This window comes from Bidens hawaiensis, unplaced genomic scaffold (assembly GCF_021521415.1).
Source record: "Bidens hawaiensis isolate Kalapana, Puna unplaced genomic scaffold, B.hawaiensis_p1.1 tig00043384_1, whole genome shotgun sequence".
Classification (NCBI taxonomy): domain Eukaryota; kingdom Viridiplantae; phylum Streptophyta; class Magnoliopsida; order Asterales; family Asteraceae; genus Bidens; species Bidens hawaiensis.
Window position 1 is genome coordinate 117,553 of NW_027497680.1, and position 22,358 is coordinate 139,910.

The following is a 22,358-nucleotide window of genomic DNA, read 5'->3' on the forward strand; positions in this document are numbered from 1 at the left end:
CGCTTCCGTCTTAATTGTGACTAGTTAAATGGTTAACTAGGTATAAATTATCCATAGAAACCCAACAAACAAACCCTAAACACAAAGTCCAGAATCAAACAATGCACCAATCAATCAACAAAAACTTAATCAACCAACGCAAGGGGGTTTAAGCAATAAAATTGATATAATTTTCAGCCATTAAACACAACCTATTTCAAGTGTAAATCAAACTTTACAATAACAATTAACATCTATCAATCAAACAATCCAATAAACTCATCAAAACCTAACAATAATCATCATTCCTAGGTAGAACCAACAAGTTTAGCCTAGCATGTTATTTGGACAGCAGCAAATACTCATTAAAATCACCAAATAATTCATCTCAAACATCAATTCAATCATCCAACAATCAATACTAATCAATAACACTTCAATCATTTAAGTAATTGCAAAACTATGTAATCAATTGAACAAGAAAATCAAGTTTATGAACAATGAAATAGATGAAAGGATATGGATGATCCCAGGCTGCTCTTGGCTGTAATAATCAATGGAGAATGATCCCGAGGCTTGGTTCTTGCTTCTTCTTCCTTCCTTAGCCGTCACATGATCTAACCCTAGCCGACACAAGACTTTTTTCCTTTCTTCTTCCTGCTCACTGTTCCGATCGGACCATGTCTAGGGTTCTTTAGGTTTATTTTTTTATATTATAATATCATTGTAAGACTTGGGCCTCCATGATGCATATGGGCCGGGCTTTGAGTTATTTCTTGAAATCGTATGCGTAAAAGGCTCGTAAACTCCTCGAAAAGCTCGGTTTCTTCAATCTTTCACCCATAGACTACAAGATAAAGATTAATAATAAAACCTATCTAAAACGAGTTAAAACACATAAAATATAATATAATACGAAGATAAAAGGTGTGGAAAATAAGTGTGTTTTACAACACATCAATTGCCACGGGTGTAACGTGGTGGGGGAATAAATCACTATCATGTGACAAGAGTAAACTTGTATCTTAAATAATAAATTGCCATGAGAAGAATATGGTGGCTGATTGTTAGTTAAAATCGTGATATGAAAAAAAATATTATATTTCAATAAATGAACTCACTTAGCTTTGCTAATATTATCGTAAATAATGTTTTTCAGGTAAATCACCAGTGCATGTATAGAAAAGTTTGGTTAAGCCTTGGTATGTTGAAAGATTGAACATTATGTTTATAACCCATGTTGGGATGTATATATTACGAGTTAGTTAAATAAGTTTGATGATGTAACTTACTCAACGTATCGAATTTATGTATAATGTGAATTTTGGATATAGTTGTTTTGTCATATTATTTTAATAAAACGCTTTCGTTGTTTAAAAAAAATATGGGACCAGTTTAGAATATATTATTAAAATAATAATATAAAGGGGCGTTTAAAAGTAAGGCGTTACAAGTTGGTATCAGAGCAATGGTTTAAGTGAACTAAGTATTTAATAAGAATACTTGGACTTAATTAAATTGTGTGCTCTTGATACGTTGAGTAAGCAATCTTCGATCAGAAGCTTATGGTGGGGATGGGAATTAAAGTTTGATAAAATTCCCTAAACTACAAGCATGCAAAAAGATGCATGATAAGCTGTGTACATACATGAGTGGTTGTTATTTGTATGTTAAGTTGTTAATTAGCACGATATATAATGCGCTAAAATGACTATTTGAACCGACGTTTGTGATTTGTGGCATAATATGGCAACGATAAAATTATATTTGTATAGTGTGTGGACAATCACACCTAACTAGTGATGATTGTAAATACATGGTACTAATGTAATCTTAGAGTGGTCATATTGCTGCCAAAATGAACAAAGAGTAGGTAAGGTATATAAAGTGCATATGCGATAAGAAACTCTTATATATGTTTGTAGTGGGGTTAATAGGATATAAATATTATCCTGAATCTCTGTTGTCATTTCAGTAATAAGAAATGATAAGTTCTTGTCATGAGAAAGGAGTAAACGATGGGGATGGAAGTCTCCGTCAACATTCGCATACTAGTGTAAGCAGTACTGGGAGACCGGTAGGAAATCATTCTCCTCCTTCGCATGTAACGATACCAAGGGTACAAGATGATGAATTTTGGAAATATATTTTTGAAGAGATAGCAAAAGCAATGCAGAATACTCTTCTTTTCATCATTTCTAAATTAAGCTATAATATTCGATCCATTATGAAAGAATAGTTGGGAGTAGAGAAGAAATCGAATGAGGATGATCCTAAAGATCAATCCATGGGTGAAGGGCGTACTACTCAAATTCTAGATCATGAATCGGAAAAAGTCAAATGTTTGTACAAGGATTTTTCATCATGCAATCCTAATCCATTTCTAGGAGCAGCTAATCCAATTGAAAGCCAAAGATGGATAACAGAAATCAAAGGTGTGTTTGACACAAGTCATTGTGCTCCGAAAGATAAAGTGATCTATGCGTCAAATTCACTACGAGGCCGAGCAAGGGAATGATGGGAAGTAATAAAGAAAGAAAGAGGCCATGAAGGAATCATAAAATGACATGGGAAGAATGTAAAGTAATCTTTTTAAATCATTTCTACCCGCAAGCATCAGTTGAAAGGATTGCTGATGAATTTCTCCACATGACTCAAACTCATCAAACCGTCGAAGAAATTACCGGAGATTTTTTTCGATAAACTTCAATTCTTCCCTTTTATGGCAGATGAAAAGATGCGGATTAATCGATATCATCGAATGTTGAAAACAAATATTCGTGAATTCATAAATCTGTCAAAGTGTGAAACTTTAGAAGAAATTATAAACTGGGCACAAGAAAGAAAAACCGAATTATATCGACAAAAAGCTAGCGGTGAAAAGAGAAAGATAGAGACTTTTATTACTCCTTCAAAGAATTGAAGACGAGTTTTTCAAAGAAAACGGAGTCACACATGGGAACTTATCATTGAAAAACTTGTGGGAAGAACCATCAAGGTGAATGTCGTCTTAAGCAGAGCATCTGCCATAAATGTGGAAAGTTAGGTCATATGAGTCCACAATGTTCAAGCCTGACAAATGTGTGTTATAATTGTAATATGCCGGGGCACATCAAAAGTGAATGTCCAAAATTATGCGGGGATGAAGGGAAGGGAGTAGATACAAGGCAGGCACGGGCAATGGGTAGTGACAAGAAAGGCGAAACATCTAGAGTGCGTGGAAGAGCCTTTCAGATTATGGTAGAAGAAGCTAAAGTCACACCAGATGTGGTGACATGTACTTTTTTAATCAACTCTATGCTTGCACATGTGTTATTTGATTCCGGGGCTAGCTATTCGTTTGTTATGAAGTTTAGCAAATCTTTTACTCACCCTACTACTAAACTAATAAATCCTTTGGAGATGGAAATAACTGATAGCAAAAGCTTTCTAGTGTTAGATGTGCATCCAAATTGAAGGAGAAGTTTATTCTATTGACCTTATTCCTATGATTCTTTGAGAATTCGATGTTGTAATAGGTATGGATTGGTTATCTCGCCATCATCCTAAAATCTTATGCCATCAAAAGATTATCCATCTTTCTGCCCCTAGTGGTAGACAAATCTCAACTTATGGTGAAAAGGAGGGAAACCTCTCTATTTGCTCGATAATGAAAGCAAAGAAATATCTAAATCATGGGTATAAGGCGTTCTTAGCCTATGTTGTTGATACAAGTCAAGTAGAGATAGAGATTGAAAATGTTCCTATAGTAAATGAATTTTCCGATGTATTTCCAGACGATCTTCCAGGTATACTGCCCGAAAGAGAAGTTGTATTTCGATTTGATCTTGTTGCGAATGCCAAAACAATTGCAAAGGCACCTTATCGTTTAGCCCCCACTGAAATGCAAGAGCTTATGTCTCAATTGCAGGATCTTGTTCACAAGGGATTTATTCGTCCTAGCATATCGCCATGGGGTGCACCAATTTTATTTGTTAAAAAGAAAGATCGGAGTATGCGTATGTGTATTGATTATCGTGAGTTGAATAAAGTTACCATAAAAAATAGGTATCCATTACCTAGGATTGATGATTTATTTGGCCAGCTCCAAGGGGCTAGTTGGTTTTCAAAAATTGATCTGAGGTCCGGCTACCATCAGTTAAAAGTTAAAGGATGAAGATATCCTAAGACCGCCTTTCATACAAGGTATGGTCATTAGGAATTTGTGGTGATACCATTTGGTCTAACCAATGCACCAGCTGCATTTATGGATCTCATGAATCAGGTATGCAGACCCATGTTAGACATATCTGTTATTGTCTTCATTGATGATATCTTGGTATACTCACAAAATGAGGTAGATCATGCTCGTCATCTCTAGTACTTGAAGTTCTAAGAAAGGAGAAGCTTTATGCTAAATTCTCTAAATGTGCTTCTTGGCTTCGAGAGGTGCAATTTTTGGGCCATATAATAAATTCAAATGGTATTCTAGTTGATCCCACCAAAGTGGAAGCAATGATGAAATGGTCTCCACCAAAGACTTCGACAAAAGTTCGTAGTTTTCTGGGTTTAGCTGGATACTACCAGGGTTTTATTAAAGATTTCTCAAAAATAGCTTCACCATTGACGAAACTAACTCGAAAAGATATTAAATTTAATTGGAGAAGTGAACATTATGAAGCATTTCAAACCTTAAAGAATAAATTGACAAAAGCTGATTTGTGAAAAGCGTATATTATTAATAACCAAGTTTTACCGAATTCACCTAAAAACCAAACAATCGGCAAGTGTACCGGTCGTTATGTAGCTAGCAAGTAAGAACGGATATCGAGCCTAGGACACAATGGGTAAATTCTAATTATTAAACCTAAATGATTACTAATCTAGACTTTCTTTTGTTTTTTATTAGAATTTTTTTCTTCTTAAATATTAATTAAACTAAATTACTTAACTAATTAAAAATTAAACTAAAAATGAAACTTTATAAAAATTGGGTTTTAACCAAATGCGAGAAAAGACTACCTAGGTAATGGAATCCTACTAGTTAAATTAATAGTTAATGAACTTGACTTGGTTGAAAAACAATATCTAAAAAATATGGCACTAAAGATCACTAAAGTACGCTAGATCGCCTCTCAGCCTCACCAACGACACCCTAGAACTCTAATGACATGTGAAGCTCAATTGTTAAAGGTGTGGATCACCTCCCGGTCTCACCTTACCTAATAATACTATGGTACCCCAAAATCTAAATCACCTCCCGGTCTCTTCAGATACAATATATATTAATATAAGGGGTACTTTTAATTAATTTGAACATGACTTGTATCACAATAATCTAAGGGGACCTAGGCTAACTCACTCCCGTGCAATTAGTACCCAAACCCGCAAAAGATAAAGATGACACAACACTAAATTGCCTCCCGGCCTCTCTAAAGATAGAATAATTAAATCTAATCCGCTCTCAATAAATATTCCTACGATTTTTTCGACCATAAATCGCAAACAAGTTGAAATCACAAAGTAGACAACTTAATCATGCATCTAACAATTACCAATGACTATCAAACACAAGTGGAATAATTATTAAAGCAAAAATCGGATTCAATTACGCATATATATCATGACCAATATAACTAAAAACTTTACCATAACATTAAATCAACCAACGTCAAATAATAATTCGTCAAACCATCAATCTAACATAGTATTCAACCAAAACCTAGGTAGTTCAAAATATTTAGTCACTCATAAAAAGATACGAAACAAAAATAATATAAAGATCCCGGTTCATCCTAAAAGAAAACAAATCAAGTTGACCTGCCTGCTTGCTTTTTAATTTCTTTTTTCTTTCTCCGAACTTGAGCACTGTTGACTTTATTTTCTTTTGGTTCCTGCGGCTTTCTTCAATCTTTCTTTTCTTTTTGTGATCACCAACCTCCACGTGAGGTTTTACTTTTGATTGTTGTTCTATGTTGCCGCTGTTACGCTACTTCCGTATGATCTTCCTTATCTTTTTTTTACTTTCTTTTATAGTTATAATAATAATAATAATCATCTGGGTTTTTTTTTCCTTTTAGGCTACAAAAAAAACATATAGCCCACGAGCTAGTTATTAGCCCAAAAGTAATCCATGTCAGCTCCATCCGTTTACAAGTCCAACCAGATAAGAAAATAAGTAAACCATATTGATTCAAATAACTTAAGTTTAGGTTTCTTTCTTTTCTTTTTTTTTTCTTTGTTTATACTTTATTTTAATTACTTTAAAGCATGAACTATTTGCATTATGTAAACTTGGGTTTATTATTATTAAAATTACTATTTAAATACTCGGTTTCAAGTTTAGTAAAAAAAATGCTCTAATTTAGCTCATTGTCTCTTAGAACCTTAAAAACCTACATATGAACCAATTATGAGTATATACAATAAAAACCTGGCTCAAAATACTTGAAAGTATAGGAATATTTATATAATATTATATATATTTTTAGACCACATCAAATATCACCACACTTAAACCTTTTTCGTCGCTAAAAAAGTAGTCTGCACAGGATCATAACCGAGATATACAATATAAACCCACCACTCTTGAAGTTTTTTTTTTCAATATTTAAAATTATCAAACATATTAATCTCGATTTCCAATATACTTATCTGCTTTAAACCCTGACAACTACACAGCTGCCCACTTATCGGAATTCGCCTAATAAGATAAATCTGGTTGATTGCCAGTATTGTTGTCCACCTAAACCCATGCCCTTTAATACTTACCGAGACAAGTAAGATGCGACAAGTTTATTAGTTTATATGATCTATTGGGACCCACAATTAAGAACAATTTCACACAGGTTTACCGGACCCAAGCCACCCCAACTTAACTTAAACCTTATATCTAGTTGATCAAAACATGTTGTGCCAATATAAGAACAGCTAAAGACGATCAACGATATTGTTTATCCATCTAAGCTTAAGCATTAAGGTCTACCTAGCAGCCATTAGATATGATTAAGGTATGTATTAAGTAACTAACTAGTAAGTGTTCCCTATTACATGACATACCCCCATTATCAAGCAACACCCCAAAGTCCATCTCCATGGGTGATTATGCACGAATTCATCTGTAGGGCTTACATATGACGTGTCCCTTGTGGTCCGTTTCTTAATGGTATTAGGACGCGAGCAAGGGGACCCCATATGACTAACAGCGTGGATGATCAAGTCAGTAGTATATTTGTACTTTGAAGTATGGGATGATCATGTTTAATGACTTATATATGGAAGAAAAACTGCGGGTTTGCTCTTTAAGCTCTTTTAATATTCATAAATCCACTTAGGAGATATGAATACCCAGATGATATACCGCATAAAGACCCATGGTGTCCGAACCCCGGAGCATCCCATCAATACAGGATTTAAGGTTATAAAACCATACGCCTATGAAGTGTTAACCACTTGAACTAGAAGTATGAAATTTATGTTCATATCACAGGCTACTTATGAATACCCTAACTTTAAACCTACCCAAGCATCGTATGATTAGTCTACTCAGATTTCTATAAAATTTTTAATTTTTACGATCAAACTAAACATAAGGCTTGAGTATGGCCCGACCTTTCATCCCATTTTCTATAGTCTAATATGTATCCCACAAAAATCAAGCAATTTAAGTTCAATTAAGTCTACAAGCATACTGTCCTTTCATTCTTAAGGGGCTGAGCCTACTGACACATCAAATACAGAGTCTACCTGTTCGGTTACATCCCAGTATATGTGTTGATCTAAAATTTTTTTTTTAAAAATTTTCAAGAGTGTTGTCAAAATTCATCGGTAAATTAATATCATCTCCTGTTTAATGTAAACAAACAATTTCAAGGACAATTTTTTATTTTATTTTATTTTTTTGTTAAATTTTTAAAAAAAATTGTTTTTTTAAGAAAAACGCCAGTTTCCCATCCCCACACTTAAAATCTACATTGTCCCCAACGTAAGAATAGAAAATGACAAAAAATAAAATACAATTAAAATCTAAAATAAGTAAAGTGGAACAGACTCCCCTGGTAATGATGCAATTCTCTTCACAAGTCTTGTTCCTAGGCGGCCATATAGCATTTCATTCGCGGCCGCAGCTTCTGGGTGTCCTCTACAATATGATAGGCTCGGAAAAATCCTCATCCGAATGGAGATTGAGTACGAACGAGAAAATTCAATCCTGCAAAATAAAACTCAAAACAACCCAAAGCAGACATCAAATAGACTCTAAGGACTAAAACAGACTCAAAGAAAAATAAAATAAAATAAAGAAGAACAAAAATAAAAGAGAATAATACAACTAAGGTTTATACAAACTCTACAACTCGGGCGATGTCCCGAGTGTGCCCTCATCATCTACTCTCCAGGCGGATCAAGGTAGATCGCCTCCTCCTCGCGATCACCAAGTGGACCTCCAACATAATGCTTCAGTCTATGCCCATTCACTTTCCAAGAATGTCCGTCATCAGCCTCTATCTCAACTGCTCCATACGGAAACGCCTCCTTCACAACGAACGGACCAGCCCATCGGGATTTCAATTTACCCAGAAAAACTTCAACTGGGAATTATATAGAAGAACCTTATCCCCACACTTAAATTCTTTGGGTTCCTTAATATGCTTGTCATGAAGTTCTTTTGTCCGCTCCTTATACCCCTAACTTCTTTCATACGCCTCGTTCTGTAGCTCCTCAACCTCATGAATTTGAAGATAACGACTCTTTCCTGCCGCAGATAAATCAAGATTTGCGGCTCTTAAAGCCCAATACGCACGATGCTCTAACTCAACAGGAAGATGGCACGCCTTTCCATAAACTAGCCGAAAGGGAGTGGTCCCGATAGGGGTTTTAAATACAGTACGAAAGGCCCAGAGTGCATCATCTAATTTTTCAGCCCAGTCCGCTCGACTGTTCCCCACTGTTTCTCTCTAAAATCCTCTTAATGCCCCGATTGGTGTTTTCCACTTGACCGCTAGTCTGAGGATGGTAAGCTGTAGAAAGTCGATGGGTGACCCCGTAACGTTTCAGAACCTTATCCATTGGAGCATTACAAAAGTGGGTACCCCGATCACTGATCAAGGCCTTAGGAGTACCGAATCGAGCAAAAAGCTTTCGAAGGAATCCCACTACAACCCGTGCATCATTTCTAGGTACGGCGTGAGCCTCCTCCCATTTCGACACGTAGTCAACAGCAACGAGGATGTATATGTTCCCTCTAGACATAGGGAACAGACCCATAAAATCAATGCCCCATATATCAAAGATCTCAACCACCTGGATGGGGTTTTGGGGCATCTCATTTCGGGATGAGATGTTACCGGCTTTCTGACACGCGTCGCACGAACGAACAAACTCATGCGCATCTCGAAAAATAGTCGGCCAATAGAATCCCACATCAAACACGCGTTTGGCGGTATAAGGCGCACCAAAATGGCCACCGGTCGGGCCCTCATGACAATGTCGAAGATTACTGCGAGCCTCATCACCAAAAACACATCGACGAATCACCTGATCTGCACCAATAAGAAATAAGTATGAGTCCTCCCAAATGTAGAACTTGATATCTGCAAAGAACTTCTTCTTTTGCTGATATGTCAGTCCAGCCACTAACTCACCAGAGGATAGATAATTAGCTAGATCAGCAAACCATGGAAATCCCTCATCACTTGCTTTTAAGTACAGCAGAGTCTCACCCGGGAAATCATCATCAATCCCCTGTTCCCTGGTCTCATCCATGTCAGGGTTTTCAAGCCGCGATAAGTGGTCGGCGACTACATTTTCAGCTCCTCTTTTGTCTTTAATTTCTATATCAAACTCCTGAAGCAGAAGAATCCAACGAAGGAGTCGGGGTTTCGCATCTTTCTTAGTGAACAGGTAACGCAGAGCCGCATGATCAGAGAATATGATAGTCTTAGAAAGCACGAGATAGGAACGGAATTTATCGCACGCGAAAACAACCGCAAGAAGTTCCTTCTCTGTCGTGGTGTAGTTCTCCTGAGCATCGTTAAGGGTCTTGCTAGCGTAATAGATGGGATGGAAATGTTTCTCTCGACGCTGCCCTAACACGGCTCCAACAGCAAAGTCACTCGCATCGCACATGATCTCAAACGGAAGAGTCCAATCAGGAGCAACAAGAATAGGAGCACACACTAACCTCTCCTTAATCAACTTAAAGAACCTTAAACACTCCTTACTAAAATCAAACGGCCTATCTTTCTCTAGAAGCTGGGTCATCAGACGGGAAATCTTTGAGAAATCTTTAATAATTCGGCGGTAGAATCCCGCATGACCTAAGAATCTACGAATAGACTTCACAGAAGTGGGCGGTGGAAGTTTGGAAATGGTGTCTACCTTAGCTCTATCGACCTCAATCCCTGCACTAGAAATCTTATGACCTAAAACAATAACCTCACGAACCAAAAAATGACATTTCTCCCAGTTGAGCATAAGATTCGTCTTTTCACATCTGGCGAGCACTCGATCTAAGTTACGCAGACAATCATCGAAGGAATTCCCAAAGACAGAAAAATCATCCATAAAGACTTCCATGGAATCCTCGATCAACTCATGGAAAATGGCCACCATGCACCGCTGAAATGTAGCAGGAGCGTTACACAATCCAAATGGCATGCATCGGTACGCGAATGTGCCAAAGGGACATGTAATTGTGGTCTTCTCCTGATCACCCGGGGTGATGGGGATCTAGAAATAACCGGAAAAGCCGTCAAGGAAACAATAGAACTGCTTCTCTGACAAACGCTCAAGCATCTGATTGATGAATGGAAGCGGGAAATGGTCCTTTCATTTGGCCTCGTTAAGTCTATGGTAGTCGATGCAAACTCGCCACCCTGTCACAATCTGTGTCGGTATGAACTCATTCTTTTCGTTCGTGATAACTGTCATACCGCCCTTTTTAGGGACCACCTGGACTGGGCTAACCCATGCGGAGTCGGAGATTGGAAAAATTAAACCAGCATCGAGCAACTTAATAACCTCTTTTTTAACAACCTCCTGCATGTTCGGGTTAAGCCTCCTCTGCGGTTGCACCATAGGTTTAAACTTGTCCTCCATAAAGATTTTATGCGTGCAGAACGACGGGTTTATACCTTTGATATCCATAAGCTTCCATGCGATGGCATGCTTATGAGATTTCAGAACAACCATCAACTTCTCCTTCTCCTCTGTCTCTAAACTCGAAGAGATGATGACGGGAAGTTGAGACCCCTCCCCTAAAAACGCATACTCGAGATGGGATGGTAAATCTTTCAGGTCTAAAGATGGGGGTTCTCAACAAAATGGTTTTTCGATCGGAAACTCTCTCTCTCTCTTCAACCGCTAGGACATCGGAAAAAATCTGGGAATTCATGATCGGCTCGTGTCCTCCTGACTCAGGCAACTGCTGCTCCAGATCAAAATCAAATACTGTCATCTCAACTAACTGATTCTCCACATCGACGATCTGAGTGTCGGATGTGTCTCTCTCGCAGAACTTCGTAAGATAATCGCCTACATGCGTCATGAAAGTGTCGATGAAGTAGAGAGTGTCATCCTGATGCTAAGTATGTCTCATGGATTTCTGCACGTCGAATGTGACCGTGTCATCATGAACTCGAAGAGTCAATTTGCCATCGGCATCATCAATGAGAGCACGTGCGGGTGGCTAAGAATGGACAGCCGAGGATGAGCGGAACGTTCAAGTCCTCATCCATATCGATAATGACAAAATCAACCGGGAAGATGAATTTATCCACCTGCACCAACATGTTCTCTACAATGCCCCTTGGGAACTTCACAGATCGGTCTGCCAGCTGGATACTCATTCGGGGGGAAGCAGCTCTCCCACGTTAAGTTTGGCAAACACAGAGTAGGGCATGAGGTTAATGCTTGCACCGAGGTCAGCCAAAGCATTGCTAACATTAAGATTACCAATCAAACAAGGAATGGTAAAGCTGCCCGTATCTGTCATCTTCCTAGGAAGCTTGTTCTGTACGGCGGCAGAACACTCCTCACTAAGAGTAACAGTCGAAAGCTCCTCAAGTTTCTTTTTATTAGTGAGCAAATCTTTAAGAAATTTGGCATGTTTTGGCACATTCGCAAGAGCTTCGATAAACGGAATGTTCACATGGAGCTTCTTAAGCATGTCGAGAAATCTAGAGTACTGCTCCGAATCATTCTTCTTCACCAAACGACCGGGGTATGGCGACTTAGGCTTATAGACGCGCATCGGTTCCTGCTCAACCTTCTTCTCCTTCTCAACTGACGCACCACCTGACCGTAAGGTACTTGCTGGGTCTCGCCTCTTGTTCACTTTGTCGGGCGGCGTCTCTAACTCCAACTCCTCATCGACTTCCTCCTCCTCTCTTGGTGCACTACTAACAACCCCTCTCCCACTTCGGGTGGTCACTGCTTTGGCATGAGCATTTGGAAATGGTTTAGAATAGGTAAGATCGGGATTAGGGACGGTGTTACTAGGAAGACTCCCCGAGGGTCGCTGATCAATTTTTGCGGACAACTCACCAAACTTGGCCTCAAGATTCTGAAATGCGACCTGCTACCCCTTCATAAACGTCTCATGCTGCAAAGTGGATTTTGTGTTGGCCTGATTATGTAAGAGCTGATTTAACAATTGCTATTGGTTAGCCAATAGCTCCTCGATCTTGGAAGTATTATGTGGCATAGGAGCAGGTTCAGGAGCAAGTTCCTAGAACAAATTCTGGCGTTGCTGATAGCCGGAGTTACTTGCTCGCCAGTTAGAGTTATTGTTTCGCCATCCAGAATTGAAGGAACGCTTTGATTAGTAAGAAAATCTACCTCCTCCTGAGAATCAACGGGACAATCGGCTGTCTCATGATTTTTGTGACAAATCTCGCACTTTCGTTGCAGCTTTAAATCTCTAACCTCCTTCGTCAACTCCTCCAACTGTGCTGACAGTCTCGCATTCTGATCAACAGATGCACTCCATAGGATGATGCGATGGCAGTGGCCTTGGTAGCCGAAACGGACCTTCTACTCGGTGTATGCTGGTCTGCTAACACTATGCTCTCGAACATTTCTTCAGCCTCCTCTATGGTGAGCTTGTCGAGCATGTTTCCTTCAGTGGCAATATTGAACCGCTGTTGAGTTTCTGGGGTAAGACCATTATAGAATTTTTCGACCACAGCCCAATCGGATAGGCCATGTTGAGGACAACGGTTTAGAAGAGTTTGGAAACGCTCCCACGCAGAAAAATAGGACTCATCGGGGTCCATGTGAAACGAATGGATTTGCTCGCAGAGACGTCCGGCCTTCGATGGAAGGAAATATTTTCTTAGGAACTTGGATTGAAGGTCGGCCCATGTGAAGATTGAGGCGTTTGGCAAAGATTCAATCCATGACGCAACACGACCGGAAAGTGAGAATGGAAACAACTTAAGATGAATGACGTCGGACGATATATTATTAATATTAAACGTTTCGCTGATCCGAACGAATCAGGACTGGTGTCCCAGAGCATCTTCGTCATCCAAGCCATACAACTGAGCAGAATTGGTGATGGAATTCATGACGTGAGAGGGAATTTGCTAGTTTTGGTTATTAGTCGCAGCTAGTCGAACGATTGCAGATCGGGCTCCCACGATGCCATCGTTGGCTTTAGCATGAACGGTCTGTCTCGGTGGTGGTGGAACGGCGTCCTCCATATCTATTCTAGGAGCAGGGACGTGTACCTGAATGTCAGGTATAGAACTCACGCTTCCTCTAACCTCCTTAAGCCTCTCACTAAGATCTCTCTCGGGTTCTTCTGATGCGGAATACGGGGGTGGTCCTTGTGAACGAGTATGGTGCATAAACTAAAAATTATTAAAAAATTGATTATTTATTTATTTTTATTTATTTTTTTATTTATTTTTTTAATTTTTTTTTTCAAAGAAACCAAACCTAAAGGCACAAATAGCAAGTAAAGGCACCTAAAGGCAACTAAAAAGCAAATGAACCAATAAACAGATCAGATAATCAACATGGTTTAAACAAAGAATTTACTAATATCCCCGGCAACAGTGCCAAAAACTTAATGTGTGAAAAGCGTATATTATTAAAAACCAAGTTTTACCGAATTCACCTAAAAACCACACAATCGGCAAGTGTACCGATCGTTATGTAGCTAGCAAGTAAGAACGGATATCGAACCTAGGACACTATGGGTAAATTCTAATTATTAAACCTTAATGATTACTAATCTAGACTTTCTTTTGATTTTTATTATAATTTTTTTCTTTTTAAATATTAGTTAAACTAAATTACTTAACTAATTAAAAATTAAACTAAAAATAAAACTTTATAAAAATTGGGTTTTAACCAAATGCGAGAAACGACTACCTAGGTAATGGAATCCTACTAGTTAAATTAATAGTTAACGAACTTGACTTGGTTGAAAAACAATATCTGAAAAATATGACACTAAAGACCACTAAAGTACGCTAGATCGCCTCCCAGCCTCACCAACGACACCCTAGAACTCTAATGACATGTGAAGCTCAATTGTTAAAGGTTTGGATCACCTCCCAGTCTCACCTTAACTAATAATACTATGGTACCCCAAAATCCAAATCACCTCCTAGTCTCTTCAGATACAATATATATTAATATAAAGGGGTACTTTTAATTAATTTGAACACGACTTGTATCACAATAACCTAAGGGGACCTAGGCTAACTCACTCCCGTGCAATTAGTACCCAAACCCGCAAAAGACAAAGATGACACAACACTAAATTGTCTCCCGGCCTCTCTAGAGAGAGACTGATTAAATCTAATCCGCTCTCAATAAATATTCCTACGATTTTTCGACCATAAATCGCAAACAAGTTGAAAACACAAAGTAGACAACCTAATCATGCATCTAACAATTACCAATGACTATCAAACACAAGTGGAATAATTATTAAAGCAAAAATCGTATTCAATTACGCATATATATCATGACCAAAATAACTAAAAACTTTACCATAACATTAAATTAACCAACGTCAAATAATAATTCGTCAAACCATCAATCTAACATAGTATTCAACCAAAACCTAGGTAGTTCAAGATATTTAGCCACTCATAAAAAGATACGAAACAAAAATAATATAAAGATCACGGTTCATCCTAAAAGAAAATAAATCAAGTTAGACTTGCTTGCCTGCCTGCTTCTTAATTTATTTTTTCTTTCTCCGGACTTGAGCACTGTTGACTTTATTTTCTTTTGGTTCCTGCGGCTTTCTTCAATGTTTCTTTTCTTTTTAGGATCACCAACCTCCACGTGCGGTTTTAGTTTTGATTGTTGTTCTATGTTGCCGCTGTTATGCTGCTTCCGTATGATCTTCCTTATCTTTTTTTTACTTTCTTTTATAGTTATAATAATAATAATTATCTAGGGTTTTTTCCTTTTAGCCCACAAAAAAAACCTATAGCCCACGAACTAGTTATTAGCCCAAAAATAATCCATGTCAGCTCCATCCGTCTACAAGTCCAACCAGATAAGAAAATAAGTAAACCATATTGATTCAAATAACTTAAGTTTAGGTTTCTTTCTTTTCTTTTTTTTTTTCTTTGTTTATACTTTATTTTAATTACTTAAAAGCATGAATTATTTGCATTATGTAAACTTGGGTTTATTATTATTAAAATTACCATTTAAATACTCGGTTTCAAGTTTAGTAAAAAAATGTTCTAATTTAGCTCATTGTCTCTTAGAACCTTAAAAACCCACATATGAACCAATTATGAGTATATACAATAAAAACCTGGCTCAAAATACTTGAAAGTATAGGAATATTTATATTATATTATATATATTTTTAGACCACATCAAAAGCACCAGTGCTGGTGTTACCAGAAGGAAGGAACAAAAAATCTAGTGGTTTGTTGTGATGCTTCATATTCGGGTTTGGGGTTTGTACTTATGCAGAGAGGTGAAGTTATTGCATATGCATCTAGACAAAATGAACTAAATTATCCAACTCACGATCTGGAATTAGCGGCAGTGGTATTCGCTTTGAAGATATGGAGACATTATTTATATGGGGTGAAATATACTATCTATACCGACCATAAAAGTCTCAAATATTTCTTTGGGCAAAAAGATTTAAACATGAGGCAAAGAAGATGGTTGGAATTGGTTAAAGTTTATGATTGTGAAATCATTTACCAAACAGGAAAAGTAAACGCTGCTGCAGATGCTCTTAGACGAAAAGAGGGACATCAATCTACTCAGACTAAGTATTTGAAAATGGCGGTAACTTCGAACTTATCTGAAAGGATCAACGCATCTCAAATAGAAGCCTTAGAAGAAAGAAAATCTTAAACAAGAAAGAATAGTGGGGCATGTAAGAGATTTAAATAATAATGAAAATGGTGTGCAGACTCGATATGGTCGAGTATGGATTCCAAATACATGTGACGTAAAGATATTACTTCTTGATGAAGCTCATAAATCAAAATATTCGATTCATTCTGGTGCAACCAAGATGTATCATGATTTATGTGTCGACTATTGGTGTCTCGGTATGAAACGTGATATTGTTAAATACGTCGAAAAATGTTTGACGTGTTTACAAGTAAAGGCGGAACATCAAAAACCTTATGGGAAGATCCAACAATTAGAAATTCCCAAGTGGAAGTGGGAATATGAATATATTACGATGGATCTAGTAACTAAATTGCCAAAGACGTCAAAGGTTTTTGATGCAATTTGGGTGATTGTAGATCGATTGACAAAGGGTGCTCATTTTCTACCTAAACAGGAATCATATTCTTCAGAACATATGGCCAAAGGTATATACGAAGGAAGTGGTGCCACGACATGGGGTGCCAGTGTCGATCATGTCCGATAGAGACATGCGGTTTACTTCTGGGTTCTGGAGAAAATTTCAAGAGGAATTGGGCACGCAGTCACTGACCAGTACAACATATCACCCACAAACTGATGGTCAGAGCGAGCGAACAATACAAACCCTTGAAGATATGTTAAGGGCTTGTATAATAGACTTCGGGGGAAGTTGGGAAAAATATTTACCACTGGCCAAATTTTCCTATAATAATAGCTATCATTCAAGCGTAAGAATGCCTCCTTATGAAATGCTATATGGTAGAAAATGTCAAACTCCAATATGTTGGGGACAGATCGGTCAGCGGGAGATTGGTATTAAAGAAATTGTAGTAGCTACAATTGAAAAGATAGATTTGATTCGAACTCATCTTAAAGCATCCCAGGATAGACAAAAGTCTTATGCTGATAAACGAAGACAACCAATTGAATTCCAAGTGGGGGATCATGTGATGTTAAAAGTGTCCCTATGGAAAGGTGTAATTCCTTTTCAGAAACGAGGAAAATTAAGCCTGCGATTTATTGGACCTTTTAAGATCATAGCTCAAGTTGGAAATGTGGCTTATCGTTTAGAGTTGCCCGATGAGTTGAATAAAATACACAATACATTCCGCGTGTCGCATTTACGTAAATGTTTAGCGGATGAGATAACTTATGTGCCACAAAATGACATAGAGGTGGATGATAAATTGAACTATGTTGAGGAGCCGGTTGCTATACTTTTATAGAAAAGTAAAAAAACTCAGTAACAAAGTTATCAATCAAGTCAAAGTCCAGCGGAAATATAGAAAAGGTTCTGACACACCACATGGGAGAAGAGAATGAAATGAGGACATACCATCCTCATCTATTTTGTATGTAATCTGGTTTCAGGGGACGAAACCTTAAATAAGTGGGGGATAGTTGTAACATCCCATTTTGCATAATATAAATAAAGCTATAAAAAAATGTTATACAAGATACAAGATAGTTTAAGGTATGAAGCTTTTAAGCATGATTTAAAATAATCAAACTCTATTTAGTGAAATAAGATTAATAAATAATCAAATGTATATATTATATGTATAAATATACATATATGTGAAACTCCTTTCAAAATTTGATGTAAAAATGCACCAGCAGTCAATCGAACTCACATTTAAAATACATATGTTCTTTTAGTTATTGTGTTTCACCACGTGGATGCCACTCGTCACACAAAGATGCTATCTGTTAGAATAACTGAGTATTAGGATAGCGTCTTTGAACTTTTAAGTTTAATACTCTTGAGAATCATATTATAATATATAGAGGAATGAGGCGGCTATAACACAGATATATGTATAAGACTAGAAAGCACCCTAGCCTTCATTTTACTCCAAAATATTATAATATGTTACAAATGAGAAGTTTGGCGTCGCATGACCATGATTGATCCATGTGGCGTCGCATGATTAGATCAAGCAATTGTTTTTTGTTTTTTTTTGTTTTAAATTTGATAACTAAACGGTTATTCACGTTGACTCGCTATCAAAACATCCAGGACCGATAACGTTCGGGTTTTACTTTTGGTACCTTCACAAATGTAATCAAAACCGACCTATTTGCGTAGACTCACCGGGTTTTGTTTTAGTTCCGATACTGTAACGAAAACTGACCGGATGATGATTTTTTAGTTGTGGCATCGTAACCAACCTAACGGAAACCGACCGAATTTGCGTATACTCCCCGCCTCAAAGCCCGAAATCGATAATGGTCGTTTTACCATCACTCGAGTTTAATGACTGACACCACCCGACCCATTGTTCTATATCAGTTTATATATATATTTTTTTGTTTTATACGCACGTAACCGAAATCGACCGAATTCGCGTCGACGTACTGCTTCAACGCTTGAGACCGACAACGCTTGATTTGTACCACTGTCCGGATTTTACTGACTTGCCCCGGCGCAACACGCCAAGTAAAACCCTAGTTATGATATATTTTGTTTTAAGGGTAGTTTCTTTGGAGGCAGTATATAATAGAAATAGGTAGCGTTAATGGAATAGTTTTGACGAGCCGTTTATAAGAATAAAAAAGTGGTGAAAACAAGTTTCCTAAACCGATTCATCCATATTAGGAGGAGATAAAAAGTTGACAAAGGGTTCATTGGAGAGATTCTCTAGGCGTTCAGGTGAGTTCATACGAATCTCCATTTATTTTATATAACTTAGCCATAAGATTAATTGGGTGATAGAATTTGCGCACACATGATTTTATTCGCATGAGTGGTAATAAATGATCTTATGATAGTAAATTGGAGAATATAATTATTGTCACGGGTGTAACGTGGTGCGGGTTAAATCACAATGATGTGATAAATATGCCACAGGTGTAACGTGCTAGGAGTTAAATCACAGTGTGATAATTATTGCCACGGGTGTAACGTGGTGGGGGGATTCACTATTATGTGACAAGAGTAAATTCATAATTTAAATAACAAATTTCCATGAGAAGAATATGGTGGTTGATTGTTGGTTAAAATCGTGATATGAAAAACATTATTATATTTCGATAAATGACCTCACTTAGCTTTGCTAATATTATCGTAAATAATGTTTTTCTGGTAAATCACAAGTCCATGTATAGAAAAGTTTCGTCAAGCCTTGGTATGTTGAAAGATCGAGCATTATTTTTATAACCCATGCTTGGATGTATAAATTATGGGTTAGTTAAATAAGTTTGATGATGTAAATTACTAAACGTATCGAATTTATATATAATGTGAATTTTGGAAATAGTTGTTTTGTCACATTATTTTAATAAAACGCTCCCGTTGTTTAAAAAAAATCTAGGACAAGTTTGAAATATATTATTAAAATAATAATATTAAAGGAGGTTTAAAAATAATGTTTGGTAACAAGTGCATGTATAGAAAAGTTTGGTTAAGCCTCGGTATGTTGAAAGATTGAGCATTATTTTTATAACCTGTGTTTGGATGTATAAATTATGGATTAGTTAAGTAAGTTTGATGATGTAAATTACTCAACGTATCGAATTTATATATAATTTTGAATTTTGGATATAGTTGTTTTGTCACATTATTTTAATAAAACGCTTCCGTTGTTTAAAAAAAATCCAGGACAAGTTTGAAATATATTATTAAAATAATAATATAAAAGGACGTTTAAAAATAAGGCGCTGCAATTTAGGGTGAGAGGGATGCTACCCTCAAGTATCCCAAAACCAATCAATCCCACGCATTCATATCATTTACACCATTTACTACCCCACAATAAAAAATGCTACCCCAAGTACCCTCAAACATTACTAGAAAATACACCTTTAATGCGCGTCATTAAAGGGGGTAGATGACACGCAGAAGCGTGTCAAGGAAGACCATGTCATAAAAGAAAGATGACACGAATTTACGTGTCATCTGTTTATGACACACATTTATTACACACGTTCTTGCCACGCATTTTTGACATGTTTTTTGGACCTGCATTTGCGTGTCATTATTTTAAATATTAAAAAAATTATCAGAATTATAATTTCCATATGAATATATATATATATCAAAATATATAATGCATTTCATATAATATTTCACAAAATACTAAAAAGCATTCAAAATCAGTAGCATTTCAAAGGTAACGATTCACGAATTCCATGATTCCATCAATACAAACTTTCACTGGTAAATAAAGAATGCCACAAAAAGTCGATCATTCTTCACGAATTCCATGATTCCATCAGCATCCCTTTATGCATCGTTCCCTCCCCCAACCTGAGAAATGGGAGTATATTTGCTGTTATTAACTCATTCAAACTAATTAGTAATTTCTAATTTCATACCAAAATATAAGATGCAGAAAGAGTAAAATCTAATGACAATGTTCAGGAGGTATTAAGGTAGTCCAAAATAATGTTTGAATTTATAATCTGTCTAGATAAATGGGATTATACTTGCTATTAGCAACTTTGCCTAGATAATAACAACTTCACCATAGCCCACATACAATCTATAAATCTATCACAAAAAATATCAACAATAACCCTTCCCCAAATCCACGAATGAACAACACATGGCTTCCTAATTTTCAAGCAATAATTAATTTATAAGGTCTTCCCTTTACATGTATGTAACACCATCAAATTAACTAGCCTTAAACGACAGAAGAATCACACACGATGTCTCAACCAAGGGATTTCAGATAGCTTCTATTATTGTTCTAGACAAATCCTAAGGCAAATTGAACAAAAATGAGGCATCATTACATTAATTAGTCCGATGGTTAATAGACCATGCTAGATATTAAAGCTCGAGAGCTGACAAACCTAACTGAATGTCACATTTTAATCAGCTTTAAATCTGCATCTTTGACTATAAAAAGTCAACCTTGATACTATAACTTAAACCTACTGTGGTGAATTTACTAAACGGATACAATAATAAAAATAAAAAGGATTATACTTACATTGTCATTGACTAGTATTTCAATTCTTTCATCAACTATCTCTTTCATGAACCTTAAATTAAAATAGCCACATTCGGTACTTCTCGGCTGACATGGACACTACACAAATACATAACAAAAATATTATCGTAACATAGATTCACATGATGAAGTTAAAGCTACTATATTTCAATAAGGAATTAAATGCTCACCCTAGCGTTAACCCAATTGAGTTTTAACCTCGATACACTTTGTGTACCGTACAAGTCCATTGCACTACAAATATGTTAAGAAATAGATCAAATACTAAAATATAATGTTTCGATAAATTGTATTACTTACCTATTGATAATTTGCTTCAACTGGAAATTAACGGTGTCAGGCTTAGAGAATCAAGGTAATAGCAAGTCATTATTTTCATGTGCAAAGTGTAATATGCCCAATACCCAATGATTTCTAAAAAAAAAACAAAACAAAACAAAATCCACCAATTGTACTTACCAAGTCAGAGCATAGAATAACTAAATGTCTTGGCCAACTTAGTATGAAGCCAGCCGCATCTTTGACCATGTCAATGAACTCTTCTTCAATTGGAATTGGTAGTAAAGCGTCTCCTTGTAGACATATTTGCATTAAGACTTCAATGTTCTCATGTTCTCACCTATTATATGAAGGTGAAAAGTAAGATCCAAATTTCTAAAAAATATGAAAATATGATCATAAGTGGTAATATAACACGAATATGTTTCGTAATACCCGAGACACTATGATATGAATGTTAGTGTTTGTGTTTGAATTCATTGACCGACCATTGTGGCTGCACCCCGCTCATGCAGTCTGCCCAATCCATGAACACTGTTTGTCTGTTTGAAGCTAACTGTATAAACGCCAATAAACAAATGCTCTGCACCAATAATTTAATTTAATAAATCTTCTTGTTTATAATTCCAAGACCCACACATCTATAAAATATGCAGGATGCATGTGACTTGCTGATGCATTTACATCAATAACCATCAAAAATTCTAATTTCAAAGTTGGATGCATACAAGTTGTAAACTTTTAGCTGGGACACATAACAATATAGCTAGATACACACAAAAAAAA

At 36.7% G+C, this 22,358-nt stretch overlaps 2 protein-coding genes across 2 annotated transcripts; both read left to right on the forward strand.

Annotated features, from left to right (window-relative positions):
- The first annotated feature begins 2,266 nt into the window (after positions 1-2,266).
- LOC143594228 (uncharacterized) lies at positions 2,267-16,837 on the forward strand. The gene is made up of 4 exons (XM_077073590.1): positions 2,267-2,414; positions 3,498-3,767; positions 16,160-16,239; positions 16,367-16,837. The coding sequence occupies exons 1-4, from the start codon at positions 2,267-2,269 to the stop codon at positions 16,835-16,837; spliced, it is 969 nt and encodes a 322-aa protein (XP_076929705.1).
- A 229-nt stretch (positions 16,838-17,066) lies between these two features.
- Positions 17,067-17,558, forward strand: LOC143594229 (uncharacterized). The gene has a single exon (XM_077073591.1). It carries the CDS (start codon positions 17,067-17,069, stop codon positions 17,556-17,558), a length of 492 nt encoding a protein of 163 aa, XP_076929706.1.
- Positions 17,559-22,358: the final 4,800 nt, after the last annotated feature.

What these genes read in the sequence shown, in the direction of transcription:
- LOC143594228 (XM_077073590.1), top strand. Translation starts at nt 2,267, where the DNA reads ATGGGTGAAGGGCGTACTACTCAAATTCTAGATCATGAATCGGAAAAA. An exon ending in ATGGATAACAGAAATCAAAG is followed by an intron (nt 2,415 to 3,497) that starts GTGTGTTTGACA and finishes ATGTTGTAATAG; the next exon opens with GTATGGATTGGTTATCTCGC. An exon ending in CTAAGTATTTGAAAATGGCG is followed by an intron (nt 16,240 to 16,366) that starts GTAACTTCGAAC and finishes AATGGTGTGCAG; the next exon opens with ACTCGATATGGTCGAGTATG.
- LOC143594229 (XM_077073591.1), top strand. Translation starts at nt 17,067, where the DNA reads ATGCCTCCTTATGAAATGCTATATGGTAGAAAATGTCAAACTCCAATA.